This window comes from Myotis brandtii, unplaced genomic scaffold (assembly GCF_000412655.1).
Source record: "Myotis brandtii unplaced genomic scaffold, ASM41265v1 scaffold179, whole genome shotgun sequence".
In the NCBI taxonomy this organism is placed as follows: domain Eukaryota; kingdom Metazoa; phylum Chordata; class Mammalia; order Chiroptera; family Vespertilionidae; genus Myotis; species Myotis brandtii.
In genome coordinates, this window is record NW_005356635.1 from 6,682,326 (window position 1) to 6,696,894 (window position 14,569).

The 14,569-nt window shown below is 40.3% G+C and overlaps 1 protein-coding gene across 5 annotated transcripts in view; it reads left to right on the forward strand.

The window, feature by feature from the left end:
* The window catches only part of HLTF (helicase-like transcription factor), a 118,630-nt gene that overhangs the window by 35,595 nt on the left and 68,466 nt on the right, over positions 1 to 14,569 (forward strand). For 3 of the 5 annotated variants that reach the window (XM_005863484.2, XM_014537457.1, XM_014537460.1), the window contains exons 9-13: positions 3,512 to 3,587; positions 6,612 to 6,702; positions 8,482 to 8,561; positions 8,646 to 8,690; positions 13,034 to 13,128. In XM_005863484.2, the coding sequence (XP_005863546.1) occupies positions 3,512 to 3,587; positions 6,612 to 6,702; positions 8,482 to 8,561; positions 8,646 to 8,690; positions 13,034 to 13,128 (387 nt within the window). The remainder of the gene's footprint in view (positions 1 to 3,511; positions 3,588 to 6,611; positions 6,703 to 8,481; positions 8,562 to 8,645; positions 8,691 to 13,033; positions 13,129 to 14,569) is intronic. The other 2 variants (XM_014537458.1, XM_014537459.1) reach the window with 2 other exon arrangements.

Below are 14,569 nucleotides of genomic sequence, written 5' to 3' on the forward strand. Positions count from 1 at the left end.
ACCCTGAAGGGGGTGTGACCAGCCTGCAAACAGCCATCAACCCCTCACTCAGGCTGGCCAGACACCCCAGTGGGAACCCCCACCCTGAAGGGGGTGTGACCAGCTGCAAACAGCCATCAGCCCCTCACCCACGCTGGCCAGTCACCCCAGCGGGACCCCTACACTGATCCAGGACACTCTTCAGGGCAAACCAGTCTGCCCCCACCCATGCACCAGGCCTCTATACTATATAATAAAAGGGTAGTATGCAAACTGACCCTAACAGCAGAACGACTGGGAATGACTGGTCACTATGACACACACTGACCACCAGGGGGCAGACGCTCAATGCAGGAGCTGGCCGACGGCTGCCAGTACAGCGGTGGTGGCGGGAACCTCTCCCACCTACTCTGCAGCGCTAAGGATGTCCGACTGCAGCTTAGGCCTGCTCCCCGCTGGGAAGTGGACATCCCCCAAGGGCTGTCGGGCCGCCAGAGGAATGTCTGACTGCCAGCTTGGGCCTGATTCCCCAATGAGCGGGCCTAAGCCAGCAGGTGGACATCCTCCGAGAGGACCCAGACTGCAAGAGGGCATAGGCCATGCTGAGGGCCCCCCCCCCCCGCCAGAGCACAAATTTTTGTGCACCAAGCCTCTAGTATAGATATAGAATTTAATAGTTATACAAAATTACAAAATTCTATTTTTGAAGAATATTGTCATGATTTTTTTTTAGTTAAAAAAGGCAAGTGAAGCCCTCACCAGTTTGGCTCAGTGCTTAGAGCATAGGCCTGCGGACTGAAGGGTCCTAGGTTCTATTCCAGTCAAGGGCGTGTACCTTGGTTGCAGGCACATCCCCAGTAGGGGGTGTGCAGGAGGCAGCTTATTGACATTTCTCTCTCATCGATGTTTCTAACTCGCTATCCCTCTCCCTTCCTCGATGTAAAAAATCAATAAAGTATATTTAAAAAATAGGCGAGTGGCACCCTCGCTGGTGTTTCTCTGTGGTTAAAATGTCAGCCCACACACTGAAGGGTCTCCAATTCGATTCCTGGTCAAGGACATATACCTGGGTTGCAGGTTGGATCCCAAGCCCTGGTTGGGGTGCGTGCAGGAGGCAACCAATCAATGTGTCTCTCTCACATTGATGTTTCTCTCTCTCTCTCTCTCTCTCTCTCTCTCTCTCTCTCTCTTTCTTTCTCTCTTTCTCTCCCTCTCTCTCTCTCTTTTCCTCTCCCTCTCTCCCTCTCTCATTCCTCTTCCTTGCCCTTTCTCCCTTCCACTTTCTCTAAAAATCAATGGGAAAAAATATCCTTGGGTGAGGATTAACAAAAAGAACAGGGCCAAGGCCACATCTGTATATAGTGTTTGACTTTTCATTTTGTAATTACATATTTATGTATATCTAAGTGTAGTTATACACTATATGTGCCAAAATGTTAATAGTGATAATTATGATCTAATGATGAGAATATTGGTGAATTTTTATATTTAACTTGTTTGTGTGTGTGTGTGTGTGTGTGTGTGTGTGTGTGTGTGTTTGTGTGTATCAGATGTATGCCTAATATAGTTATATTCAATTTCTAATAAAGTGAATTCATTTTATGGAAAAATAAATATTATTAAAATGAAACAGTATTCTTTGTTCTGAGCTGAAAATTCAAAGAACTTAAAGTAGGAAATAACTAAGAAAAAGATCTGTGCAAAAATATTTTTTAAGACTTCTAAATTTTTAGATTTCAAAGAGGCTGCACTCCAGTTTCCTGCCATTGGTTAATAGATTTATTAATGTCTGCACTTAGTTGCATTTCCTTCTTTATACTTTCATTGTGAGTTTAACTCTATTAACATCTGAGATCTAATTCCCTACCAGAATAGTCTAATGGTTTATATACTGTTCTTTTTACACTTGGTCATTAAAAGAAATGAAAAGCACCTAGGACTTCTTATAGCATCAGTGTCAGTTATCAATTTAAAACTTATCTATTATCAGTAAGGCTCTCCCTCCCCGCCCCACCCCCCACCCCCAAGATTAGCCGTGCATTTAAGGTGTTTTATATTTGGAAGGTTTTAGGATAGTTTGCTACATTAATTGAAATTGAGGCTGAAAATGTGATTTCCAGCTTAGAATTTATTGCAACAAAAATTCCAGTATTTTAAGTAGATTTAGATATCCCAAGCTTTACAGAGTAAAATATAATTGATTTAAATTTCATTAGATGATTGATAGGTTGAACTTTGTATAAAATGTGTCTTTGAACTCTATGGAGAAAAAGCTTGCCTAATCAAAATTAATATAAAATGAATAATGTAAAGAATATCTTTTATTTGTGGATACAATTTTAGATTTTTTTGCGTACTGTTTAATAAAAATGGTTGTACTAACTATTGAAGAAGATCGAAAAGCATTTTTTATATTAGTTCCTTGGAGTTATTAATGCTTTAAAATGATCTAAAATAACTCTTCTAGCTACATATCTCTAAAAATGTTACATTTTGGATTTTCCCACCCATACCATTAGAAGGGGATATATCTCTTTCAGTCACATTTTTAGTAAATCCTAACTGTCATGGGATTTTGTAAAATGTTTAATTCTGTTTTTTTTTAAACTAAAATTAAATATCCTTTATTAGCCCTAATTTTCAGCAAAAATTATTGTACTTCTGTCTACCAATCCTGCCATCCATTCTGAGGTTTTGATTTATAATATGACAACTTCACCTACTTTTTTTGACCAACAAGAATTAATTCAATTAAATCCCATTTTATTTGGGTTTATTCCTACTTACAGAATCAACTTAAGAATTAGAAGATGGGAGGAATCCTTCCTTGCTAGACTCAGTTAAAAATATTTTCATGAAGAAGTATAAAGTTTTACTTTTATAGAAGTTTTTGTATTCATGTGTACATTGATGCATTTTGAAACAAAAGGGTATACATGAAGGAAAAAGGAAAGTCAGGTTCACAGGAAAATCCCTGATAGAGTAAAACAGGAGAGAACACATGGCAATGGCAGCCTCATTAAAGATCTATTACTTGCTGTAGGGACCCTTGTTTTGAAAGCTTATCATCTGAGAATTTCTTTTAATTCTAAAGTAACTCCCATTTCATGAATGTTTCTCAAAGTAACTAATATGCCATTTATAACTGAGGTTTGCTTTTTGTTTTTGTTTTTTTTTTAAATATGGAACGCTTCACGAATTTGCATGTCATCCTTGCGCAGGGGCCATGCTAATCTTCTCTGTATCGTTCCAATTTTAATATATGTGCTGCCGAAGTGAGCACTGCTTTTTGTATTCTTTTTGCAAGGTAAAGACCAACTAGTTTTCTTTTTTGAGATACCTGTGAAGAAAATTTTAATCAGTTAATGTATTTTTTCTTTTTACTTAATGCACCTTTCCCCTTTGCTCAAAAATGTAGTAACAATTTAAATAGTCTTTATTATGTAAAATAAAGAAATATAAAATAGGATGCATTTTAAGCTTATTTAAAACTGACAACAGTACTATGTAAGAAATATGCCTTTTCATCTAGGAATGTAATATTAACAATGGATCTATGAAATTTGGAAGAAACAATACCAGTGAAAAGACAGATGAACTAACCAAAGGTAAACTTTAATTTTGATATGATCTCATATTTTATTGAGATTTTTAAATTCTTATTTTTAAATCTTTATTGTTGAAAGTATTACATATGTTCCCTTTTTCCCCCCATTGACCTCTTCTAGCCTGCCCCGCCCCCATCCCAGACCTTCACCACCCTATTGTGAGATTTTTCTAATTTAATTATGTAATTCTAGTGCTGGGGCTCTGTACTGTACAAAAACTTCCAATCTCTTTTTCTGAATGATGGTTGTCAGGAAAAATTCCATCAAGGAGGTGATCATGGAATTGGGTGGTAGTACACAAGGCAGAGAAGCTGAGGAAGAACATTTTTGGTCAAGAAACATATCCTGTGAAAGGTAGTTAAACAGCAAAATAAAAACACAAAAATAGAGCATATTTTGTTCTGGGACCTCAGATTAGTTTATAGTATTTATAGTGTAACTAGGGGGTCCGGTGCACAAATTCCTGCACCTTAAAAAGAACTGTGGGCCTTGAGGCTGTGGTGGGCGAAGGGGTGGGTCTTGGCTCATCCTCCGTGCCCCCACCCACACCCGCCTGCTGCAGCCCCCAGTCCCCTGTCTGCCCACAGCTCTGCTCCCACTCCCATGCGCTGATGGCACTGGCCCCACTCACATCTGCTGACGGCGCAGAGCGATTGGGGCCGGTGCCAGCAACAGGTGCAAGTGGGGCTGGCGCCCTCAATGGGTGCATGCGGCGGCTGCTGCCCTGATCACTCCTCAGGAGCAGGGGAAGGTGGAGAAGCCCTCAGGGGCGATTGGGTCAGCAGCTGTTGCTTGCACCCACTGATGGCACCAAGCAATTGGGACCAGGGCTGGGCACTGGCAGTGGGTGCGAGCAGTGGCTCCGGTGCTGGCTGTGGGTGTGAGCGGGATTGGCGCTGGCAATGGGTGGAGCGGTGTCTCTGGCGCAAGCAGTGGGTGCAAGAGGCAGCTGCCGGCCCCGATCGCCCCTCAGGAGTAGGGGAAGGTGGAGAAGCCATGAGGGGCGATCAGGGCCAGCAGCCGCCGCTCACACCTGCTGATGGCGCCAAGTGATCGGGGCTGGTGCCAGGCGCCGGCAGCAGGTGTGAGTGGGGCCAGCGCCGGCAGCAGGTGCGAATTCCTGGTGGGACCGCGGCGTGTGGGACAAAGAATTTTTGGTAACCACCAGAGGCTTGCCCCGATGACAGCGACCAGTGCTCCACCTTGGTCTGATGCCCCTGCTCCACCATCCCACCATGTTCTGTGCTCTGCTGCCTGCTGCTGACGCCCACCATGTTCTGTGTGCACCCCCTGGTGGTCAGCACACATCATAGCGACTGGTTGTTCGGTTGTTCTGCCATTCGGTCTATTTGCATATTAGGGTTTTATATATGTAGATGTGCATGGACAGCAGCACCTATGGAAAGAAAGGTTAGAAACAAATTCTGAAGTCAGGAGAAGTAATGAGATCTCTGGACTTAGCGATTATATGGTTGTACTTAGTAATCACTTCACAAATTAATTTCTGAAGATTATTAGAGCAGAACAGGCTGAAAATATTTTAAAAATAGTAGGTGGAGAATTGGAAGTACAACTGTGTGCTATTTGCAGTTTGTTATATTTGAAATAAGAAAGGGAAATAGATAGTTGGAAAGGGATGCAGAATTGAGGGTGTTTTGTTTTTTTTCAAACATTTTTTAAAATATATTTTTATTGATTTCAGAGAGGAAGGAAGAGGGAGAGAAAAATAGAAATATCAATGATGAGAGAGAGTCATTGATTGACTGCCTCCTTCATGCCTCCCACCGGGCATGTGCCCTTGACTAGAATTGAACCCAGGACTCTTCAGTCTGCAGGCCAACACTCTATCTACTGAGCCAAAATGGTTAGAGCAAGGGCTTTTTTGGTTGCCTATTTTTTAGTTTAAGAATGAAATCCGTGGATAGGAAGATTTTGAATACAATGGAGAGACTATTTTATAGGCCTGTGGGAAGAAATGAGATCAAGAGAACAGGTAGATGAGTTAGCATTAGAAGGAAAGAAAATATAGTTCAGGGAAAATATAGATAATTGAGGAAGTAAAAAGATAGAAAAATTAGGAGTTTATAGAAGACTAGAGGCCTGATGCATGAAAGTTGTGCAAGGGGCTCAGCCCTTGCAGCCCCGGCTTTGTCTGGAAGGTGGTCTGGATGGTCATCTGGAAGGTCATCCGGACGGTTGTTCTGCTGTTCGGTCTAATTAGCATATTACCTTTTTATTATAAAGGACTAGAGGTCCGGTACACAAAAATTTGTGCACTGGGGGGACAGGGGGTCCATCAGCTCGGTCTGCTCCCTCTCACAGTCCAGGAGCCCTCAGGGGATGTCCTACTGACGGCTTAGCCACAGTCTGGTCTCCCTCTGCGGGAGGCGACTGGCCAATCATGGGGAGACACCTCCCCCATCACCTCCTCACTGCTGCTGCCTCAGGCCTCCCTCTGTGGGAGGCAACCGGGCTGATCAGGGGAAGGCGACGCCCCCATCACGCCGCTGCTGCTGCCACTGCCATCTGCCGTGGCTGCCTGAGCCTTGGCCCGGCCCTCCCAGCAGCAGCTGCCATCCGTGGCTTGACTGAGCCTCATCCCAGCCCTCGCAGCAGCAGCCACTGTGGCTTTGTCTGGAAGGATGTCCGGTTTAATTAGCATATTACCCTTTTATTAGTATAGATAATTATCTACTTACTGTTCATTTTTTCCCAGCAGCTTTCAGCTGCCTTGGTACATCAGGAAATTCAGCCAATGTGGGGATTGGCTGGATGACTACAGGGGAAAGACTGGGTACAAAACAAATTGAAGGTACTTTTTAATGAGAAAACACTAGAATATGAAACGAGTAGCTGGCTGATTGAAAGGGCAGGAATGGAGATATTAAGAATTGTAATTCAATTAAAAACTATTTTTAAAAAGTTGTATTATTGAGTTGGAAAACCAGGGTTTTAAGAAGGATTATTGCTAGCCTAAGAATTTACTAATATTTTATATATTTGTCCTTTTCTTTAAAATGGAAGGATCTAGGTGTAGCGGAGAACCCAGTATTTCAGATGTCAAGGGAAAGAGTAAATATACCAAGTCAGAATTGTCTAGTTCCCGCTCCAAAAGGTAAACTCTTATTGAGGTTTGATAATATATAATTTGTTTATTTAAATTTCTTTCTCCATTTTTTTTTTACATATAGGAGAGAGAAAGGGCCATTATATCTGAGTTATATAGTTTTTTAAATACATTTTTTATTTGAAATTGATAAAAAGCACTGTGACTTAGGCAGGTAGAAAAGTAATAATCTATAAAATAAGTGAATTGATAATTTTTTTTAACTTTTCTGAAGGTGACTGGCAGCAATGGCTAAATTAGTCATTCTGTTAATTTACCTCTATAGGTTTGTTTAGCACATCAGTAAATTATTAATTTTTAATCCCTTGTCTTTCTACTATTTTTTTTTCTATTTCTTTCACGTAGGAACTAAGATCTAGCTTCTGGATGTTTTGTTTTTGTTGAAACTTTAGAAGAGCTTTATGAATTTGAGGAGATGAAACTGACATTTTGTTAGATAGCTTGACAAAAGCACTTTTTGCTCATTTCAGTTCTTTCTTTACCGTTAGTGGAAATAAGACACAATAAAGTCATTTATGGAGAGTATTATATTAATGTAGACTAGAGGGGATATTTGAATAAAACACACAATGCCCCTCTGATCTCAACTTGAGTCTGTTAATGTTATAAATTTCATTTACCCTCTGAAGTAGATCTAAATATTTGGCTTTTGTTGTATTTTCCACCATCAATATTGGTTGGGTAACCTCAAATCTGAGTTTCTGTTAGCTGTTTCACCAATAAAGACCTCAAACTGGGGCTCTGTTAATTGTCTTCTATCACTAAAACCTGTCTGCACTGAGCACAGAACCAGGACTCATCAGTTTCCTCTCAAATATCAAATCTTAGAACTCTGAACTGACCAGGAAACTAGCTAACAGCTCTATTAGGTGGACCAGATCGCGTTAAAGGACATAGAAATAATAATAATGAGGACATGGGAAAAACTAAAAACAACCAACACATATATTAATTACATCCAGTACACTTATACTTACTGTGTAACCAACTATTTTAGGGGCTTTGTTTGTTCTATCATTTTATCCAATGAAGTGGATTGTATCTTTATTTCTGTTTTCCAAATGGGGAAACTGAGGCATAGAGGACCATTAGATAGCTTAACTAAAGTTACATAATAAATAAGTGGCAGAATGGGGATTTGAATCTGTGCAGTCTGACTGTAGAACCCGTTGCACTTAGGCATTTAACCACTATAATATACTTTTTCTACTCAAAATTTACAAAAATTTTTCATTGTGGAAGATTTATATTATTGCCTCTTAGCTGCTTATTTCATTATATTGGAAGTGTTTTATTTGATAAGATTCATTTCATTTCCTTTTTGTTCTGGTTTTATGTGTTTTAACTGAATTGAACTCAGTGTTGAAATGATTACTATTTTAGAATGGTTTACTTTTTCAAATTTATTTTAATAATAGTGATAACTGCATTTTGCATAGTAAATGCATCTGGTTATGAAAACAGAATACTTTGACTTTGGATGGTGGGCAAACAATGCAACATACAGATCATGTATCATGGAAATGTACACTTGAAACCTATATGACCCTATTAACCAGCTTTACTCCAATAAATTTAATTTTTAAAAAAGAAAACAAAATGTTTTGTAGCAAACTTGACTTTCATTTGTCAAATAAAGGTTCACTTTAATATTTTTCAAAATATAAGTGGGGAAGGACAAGAAGCATTTATATTACATTTATTAAACATGTTTTTATTTATAATCGTTTTGGGTCGATAAAAAAAATTGCATATATTTAATTTTAGAAGAAAAACTGCTGTCCAGTATACTGAAAGCAGCGATTCAGAGGAAATTGAAACTAGTGAATTGCCACAGAAAGTGAAAGGTAATATGAAATGGATTTGATTTGATGCTCTCTCCTATATTCTAATTTCTTTGTGTGACCATTTTTGTATTTGGTTGTTTATAGGCAAACTGAGAACTGCACAATCAGAAAGTAAAAGCAGAATTAAAGGTATGTATAAACATATCACTATCTGTAATCTACACTTAAAAATTATTAAGAAAAAGCCATTGATTTGCATCTCTCAAGCTTAGAATTCTTTACTAATAGGTCTTAAACTTGACTGCAGTTTACATATGAACTATTCTTGGAGCTTACCAGGGATATTAATTGAATGAGGCAAAATGAAAGAATAATTTCAAAATAAAATGTAAGAGAAATTATTTAAACCAACTTTAAACAAGACAAAATGATTTTTTACTACTTATAAAATTACTTCGATAAAACCTTATTCATATCTGTCTAAATTGTAATTTCAAAAGTATGGTGGGAGTATGTTCTTGGCAATATTATAGTTCATATTATCATACAAATGTATGAATAAACAATGATTATTTTTACTTTATCTTTAAAACATATTCTTTATTTTCTTTTCTGCTAAATCAGATCATATTGTTTCCTAATTAGTTGAGAAATTGCATTTGGAAAATAACTCATCACCATTGACTGACCTGAAAATTTGGCATCCTTTTTATTAGCAGTCAGATACCTGTTTCCTTGAAAAAATTCTCCTTCCACCTGGGAGCTGAATCACTTTGTATATGGCTATTTCTACTTTTACATCTCTTCCTCAGGAAGATGAGCTTAGTGTCAGAAGAGGCAATTTTGGTTACCAGACATTATTTTATTTTATTTTTTTAATAATATAAGCTCTTAAGGTAGTGTGGAAATGGTATTCTTTTTAAAAAATATATATTTTATTGATTTTTTTACAGAGAGGAAGGGAGAGGAATAGAGAGTTAGAAACATCCATGAGAGAGAAACATCGATCAGCTGCCTCCTGCACACCCCTCACTGGGGATATGCCCGCAACCAAGGTACATGCCCTTGACTAGAATCGAACCTGGGACCTTTCAGTCCGCAGACCGACACTCCATCCACTGAGCCAAACCGGGAAATGGTATTCTATTTTCTATTCTCAGAAAGTACCTGTGCCTAAGCACAGGAGAAAATGTTTTCAAATATCTTAATGATTCTGTGGTTTTTAACTTCAGCAGAATTTTCTAAGGTTAAAGATGATACAGAGTTTACCTGTGCACTTACTTCATCTACTCCTGCAACAAAAAAGAAAATGTTGAAAAGGGGTCAGTAAACCTGCTGGGTTTTGAGCTTTTGTTTTGTTTGCTTTTTTTTTCAGTGAAAAATATTTTAAATGACAGAAGTTATAAAACCATACTATAAGAAGTTTAGAAAGTAGAGAAAGGAAAAAATACATAATCCCATTAAAAAAAAGAAAAAGATATGTTTTGATGTGTTTTCTGTCCAGTACCTTTTTGTATTTTATTTAGGTCAGAAATTGATGGGAGGAGGTCCCTTACTCATCTGAGTACCAACGATATTTCTTCTAGTGAAGGCACAGATCAATTTATGGCTGCTTTAAAAACTTAATTTAATTTAAATTATAATAAAGGTTTACTACTTGGTATAAGTAGAATCTGCTTTTCACTTAAGAATGTTAGTGATCTTTATTATTTATTGTAATTTTGTATTTTGTAATTGATAAGAAATCAACCCTGCTTACAAGTCTCAATATTGGAGATGGAAAGAGATTGAACTAGGGTTAAGGAGATTTGGGACAATTTATATCTCTGTGTCTTAGTTTCCTCTATTTTACATGTTGCAGATATAACAGACAAAAGTGTATTTTCATGAAACTTATGCCTAATTATGGAGAAAACATAAAATTAATAAACATCATTATAGACAATAAATGCTGTGAAAAAATAAAGGAAGATAATGAAATAAAGATTGACCATAGGAGTCTGTGTAAGGTGATATTTGAGCTAACACAGAATGATGAAAAAGAACTAACTTTTGGCCTAAGAATCAAACTATTAGGAATAGAAAATGTAGGCAGTTCAGTTAGATTATTTTTAACCCCAATTTTACGAATTTTAAGAAATGTTGAGTTTAGTTGATATATGATTTAGATAGAATTGAGATAGAATAAAGTTCACACAAAAAGTTCCTTTTTGTTGCAGACACATAGCAGTAATACAGGAGAGAAACTTAAAAAAAAATCGTATCTGAGATAAAACCCAAATAAAGATATTTTTGGAAGAGAAACAGAATAAAAACAAAAATCAGTGAGTGGAGATAGAAGCCATATATTCCGGTAAATAGTGATTTTAAAAAAACAAGACAAACAAAGGCATAGAAAAAGATTAAATTCAACATTTAAAATTTCCATGCATCAATAGGTACCATAAACATTGAATAATGTTAAGGCTGAAGAAGATATTTGTGATAAGTGTAACTTAGAAAGCATTAATATTTAGAATATGTAAAGAACCCTCTATCATCATTTAGAAAAAGACAATATAGTAGGGGAATAACCACTAAGAATATAAATGTATAATTCTTGGAAAGAAAACCCAAAAAACTAATAAATATAGGAAAATATATGCAGATTTAATCATTGGGGAAATGCAGATTAAGGGAACAGTGAGATACTGTCTCACTCATATTTACAAACATTTAAAAATCTTAATGCCAAGTATAGGCAAAGTTGTGAGCAACAGGAAGTCTCATGCACTGTAGATGGGAATGTGAATTACCATGGAGAGCAGCTAGACCAAATGTAGTGAAGCTAAAGATAGACCACCTAAAACTCTATAGATGTACAAGAAGACATGAAAAACTAGTTTTCATTGATGCATTTAATGAAATATTGGAAATAATGTAAATACTGCCCAATAAGGGAATCTATACTAATAAAAGGGTAATAAACTAATTAGACGGGATGTCTTCCGGATGTCTATCCAGACAAAGCTACAGCGGCTGCGATGGCCGAGGGCCAGCAGCACAGTAGAGGGAGAAAAGAGGCCCACCCTGCAGTCCCGGGCGCCAGCGCTTGCGGCTGCGGCTGTGGCCCGGGAGAGGGAGAAAAGCCGCCAGCCCCGCGGTCCCAGGTGCTTGTGGTTGCGGCCCGGGTGAAGCCACCCACCCACGATCTTGGGCGCCTGCGGCCGGCCTGGGTGAAGCCACCCACTCACAGTCCCATGTGGCTGCAGCTGGCCTGGGCGAAACCGGCCCGGGTCCTGGGTGCCTTCAGCCAGCCAGAGGGAGTGAAGCCCAGGTCCCAGCTGCCTGCGGCTGGCCGACGGAGGAAATCCTGGGTCCAGGGTGTGGGGCCGAGGCAGAGGTGGTTAGGAGCGATCAGGCCAGCAGGGGGAGCAGTTAGGGGTGATCAGGCCGGCAGGGGAGCAGTTACGATGATCAGGCAGGCAAGCAGAGGTGGTTAGGAGTTATCAGGCAGGCAAGCAGGCAGGCAGAGGGGTTAGGGGCGATCAGGCAGGCAGGCAGGTGAATGTTTAGGAGCCAGCGGTCCTGGGTTGCGAGAGGCATGTCCGACGGGTCCCAGATTGGAGAGAGTGCAGGCCAGGCTGAGGGCCCCCCCCCCCCATGCACAAATTTCGTGCACTGGGCCTCTAGTCTATAATAATAAAAGCATAATATGCAAATTAGACCGGGCGTCCTTCGTCCTTCTGGACAAAGCCAGGGCTATGAGGGAAGCCTGGGTCTGGGGTGCCTGCCGGCAGCCAGAGGGAAGCCTGGGTCCCGAGTGCCAGAGTGAAGCCCGGGTCCCAGTTGCCAGAAGGAAGCTGGTGCCGGCAGCTGGGGGAAGGAAGGCCTACTCTTGCATGCATTTCGTGCATCGAGCCTCTAATGGAAAATAAAATTGGAGGGTGTCTTTTCTTAGGTTGCCTGAGTGTCCTCACAACATGGCAGCTGGCTTCCCCCAGAGGGAGTGATCAGGGTAAGAGAGAGAGAGAGAGCATCTAAGGGAGAGAAGCTGCATTTTTTATAAATTAGTCTCACTTCTGACATATCATTTTGGTCCACAGACCAACCTCAGTGGAGTGTGGGGTGGGACTACACAAGGTTGTAACTGTCAGGAAGTGGATTATCATTGGGGGCCATCTTGGTGTCTGGCTACCACATTAACCATAGTCCAAATTCAGAGAATTGCATAAAACAAATGTTCATCCTAATGAATAATTTAATGAGTATCAGTGGGTATTTGAAACTTTCTCCTTGTATCCCCTTCTAGTCATAATCCTCTACCTCTCCCATGAATAATCACTGTCTAGGTATTTAGCTGTTTAAAGTGGCAAAGTAAAAATCTAGTTACTGTTACTTCTTCAAAGCTGGAAACAGAAGTCCATCTGCTTCATTTTAGTTCTTCCTAATGTCTTTTTTCATAGAGGCACATTATTGTCATTTCTTTATTGACTATATATTTGTTGGGGGGAAAAACACTTAATGTTAGTGCCATTGATTTATTCTTTCAGGAGCATCTGCATTGGAGGGTTCAAAGAAAACTGATGTAGAGAGACCAACAACAACACTGATCATCTGTCCACTTTCTGTGTTAAGCAACTGGATTGTAAGTCTTCACAGCCTTTTAAAAATGTGAAATAATTTATATTTGTCTTATAAGATAAAAAGTACATAGCCTATTAGTGTGTCATACATTGGGAGAAATATGCTTGGTCAGCCCTTTATAGTTCAAATAAATTGTTAGGTGAATTGAAGATATTGCTGAATTGAAGCAATTTTCCTCTGAAGATTTAGAATAGAAAAGAAACATCATCAGTTTCTATAATAAGATTTGTACTTCTGCTTCTCACATTTCTGTCCCCCAAAGTAGGAAATGTGTATAATTTAACACCATCATATTTATGAACTATTGGAACCTCTTTTAAGAATTCCACTAACAGCTTGTAACATCTAGTGAGCTTCTGTGTGCTTCGTTTTCCCCTAAGTTCTTATAGATTTTTTCATTTAATCTCACAACTATTCTTATTTTCCAGGTGACCAAATAGAATCATAGAGAAATTAAGTAATTTGCCTAAAGTCATCCAGCTAATAAATGATGGAGCTAAGATATGGTCACCAACATTCTGACTCTTAGAGCCTATGCTTTTAAGGCTACCTGCCAGAAAATGTGTTTGTTTGTGTTTTCTTCCAGATTGCTTTGCTGTTCTAAAACATTGCATTGGAATGGAACCTCTTTATGTGTTATGTGTAAGGAGCAGCTTGGTTATGTTTCCAATTTGAGCTTCATTCTGCATGTTATAATGAAACTAGAGGCCCGGTGCACGGAATTTCATGCAGGGGCGGGGGAGGGTCCCTCAGCCCGCCCAACCTGTGCCCTCTCGCAGTCTGGGAGCCCTTGGGGGATGTCTGACGCGGGCCTAAGCTGGTAGTCAGACATCCCCCTTGCAGTCCGGGGCCCCTCACTCCTTACCACCCTCCTGCAGTGGAGGCGGGAGAGGCCTCCGCCACCGCCACTGCACTTGCCAGCTATGAGCCTGGCTTCTGGCTGAGTGGCACTCCCCCTGTGGGAGCGCACTGACCACCAGGGGGGCAGCTCCTGCATTGAGTATCTGCCCCCTGGTGGTCAGTGTGCATCATAGCAGCCGGTTCGGCCGTTTGGTCGATTTGCATATTAGGGTTTTATTATATAGGACTAGAGGCCCGATGCACGAAATTCATGCAAGGGCCTTGGTCCCAGCCCCTGCCGGCCCACCCATCCGCGGCCGGGGGCCTCTGCCGCCTCTGCCTTGGCCCCTACCTGCTGTGGCTTTGTCTGGAAGGAAGGACGTCCGGTCTAATTAGCATATTACACTTTTATTATTATAGACTAGAGGCCCGGTGCATGAAATTCGTGCACTGGGGGGTGGGGGTTCCCTCAGCCCAGCCTGCCCCTCTCACAGTCCGGGAGCCCTCAGTTGATGTCCTACTGATGGCCACAGTCTGGCAGCAGAGGCTCAGAGCAGGCGTCCCGTGTGTGTGTGTGTGTGTGTGTGTGTGTGTGTGTGTGT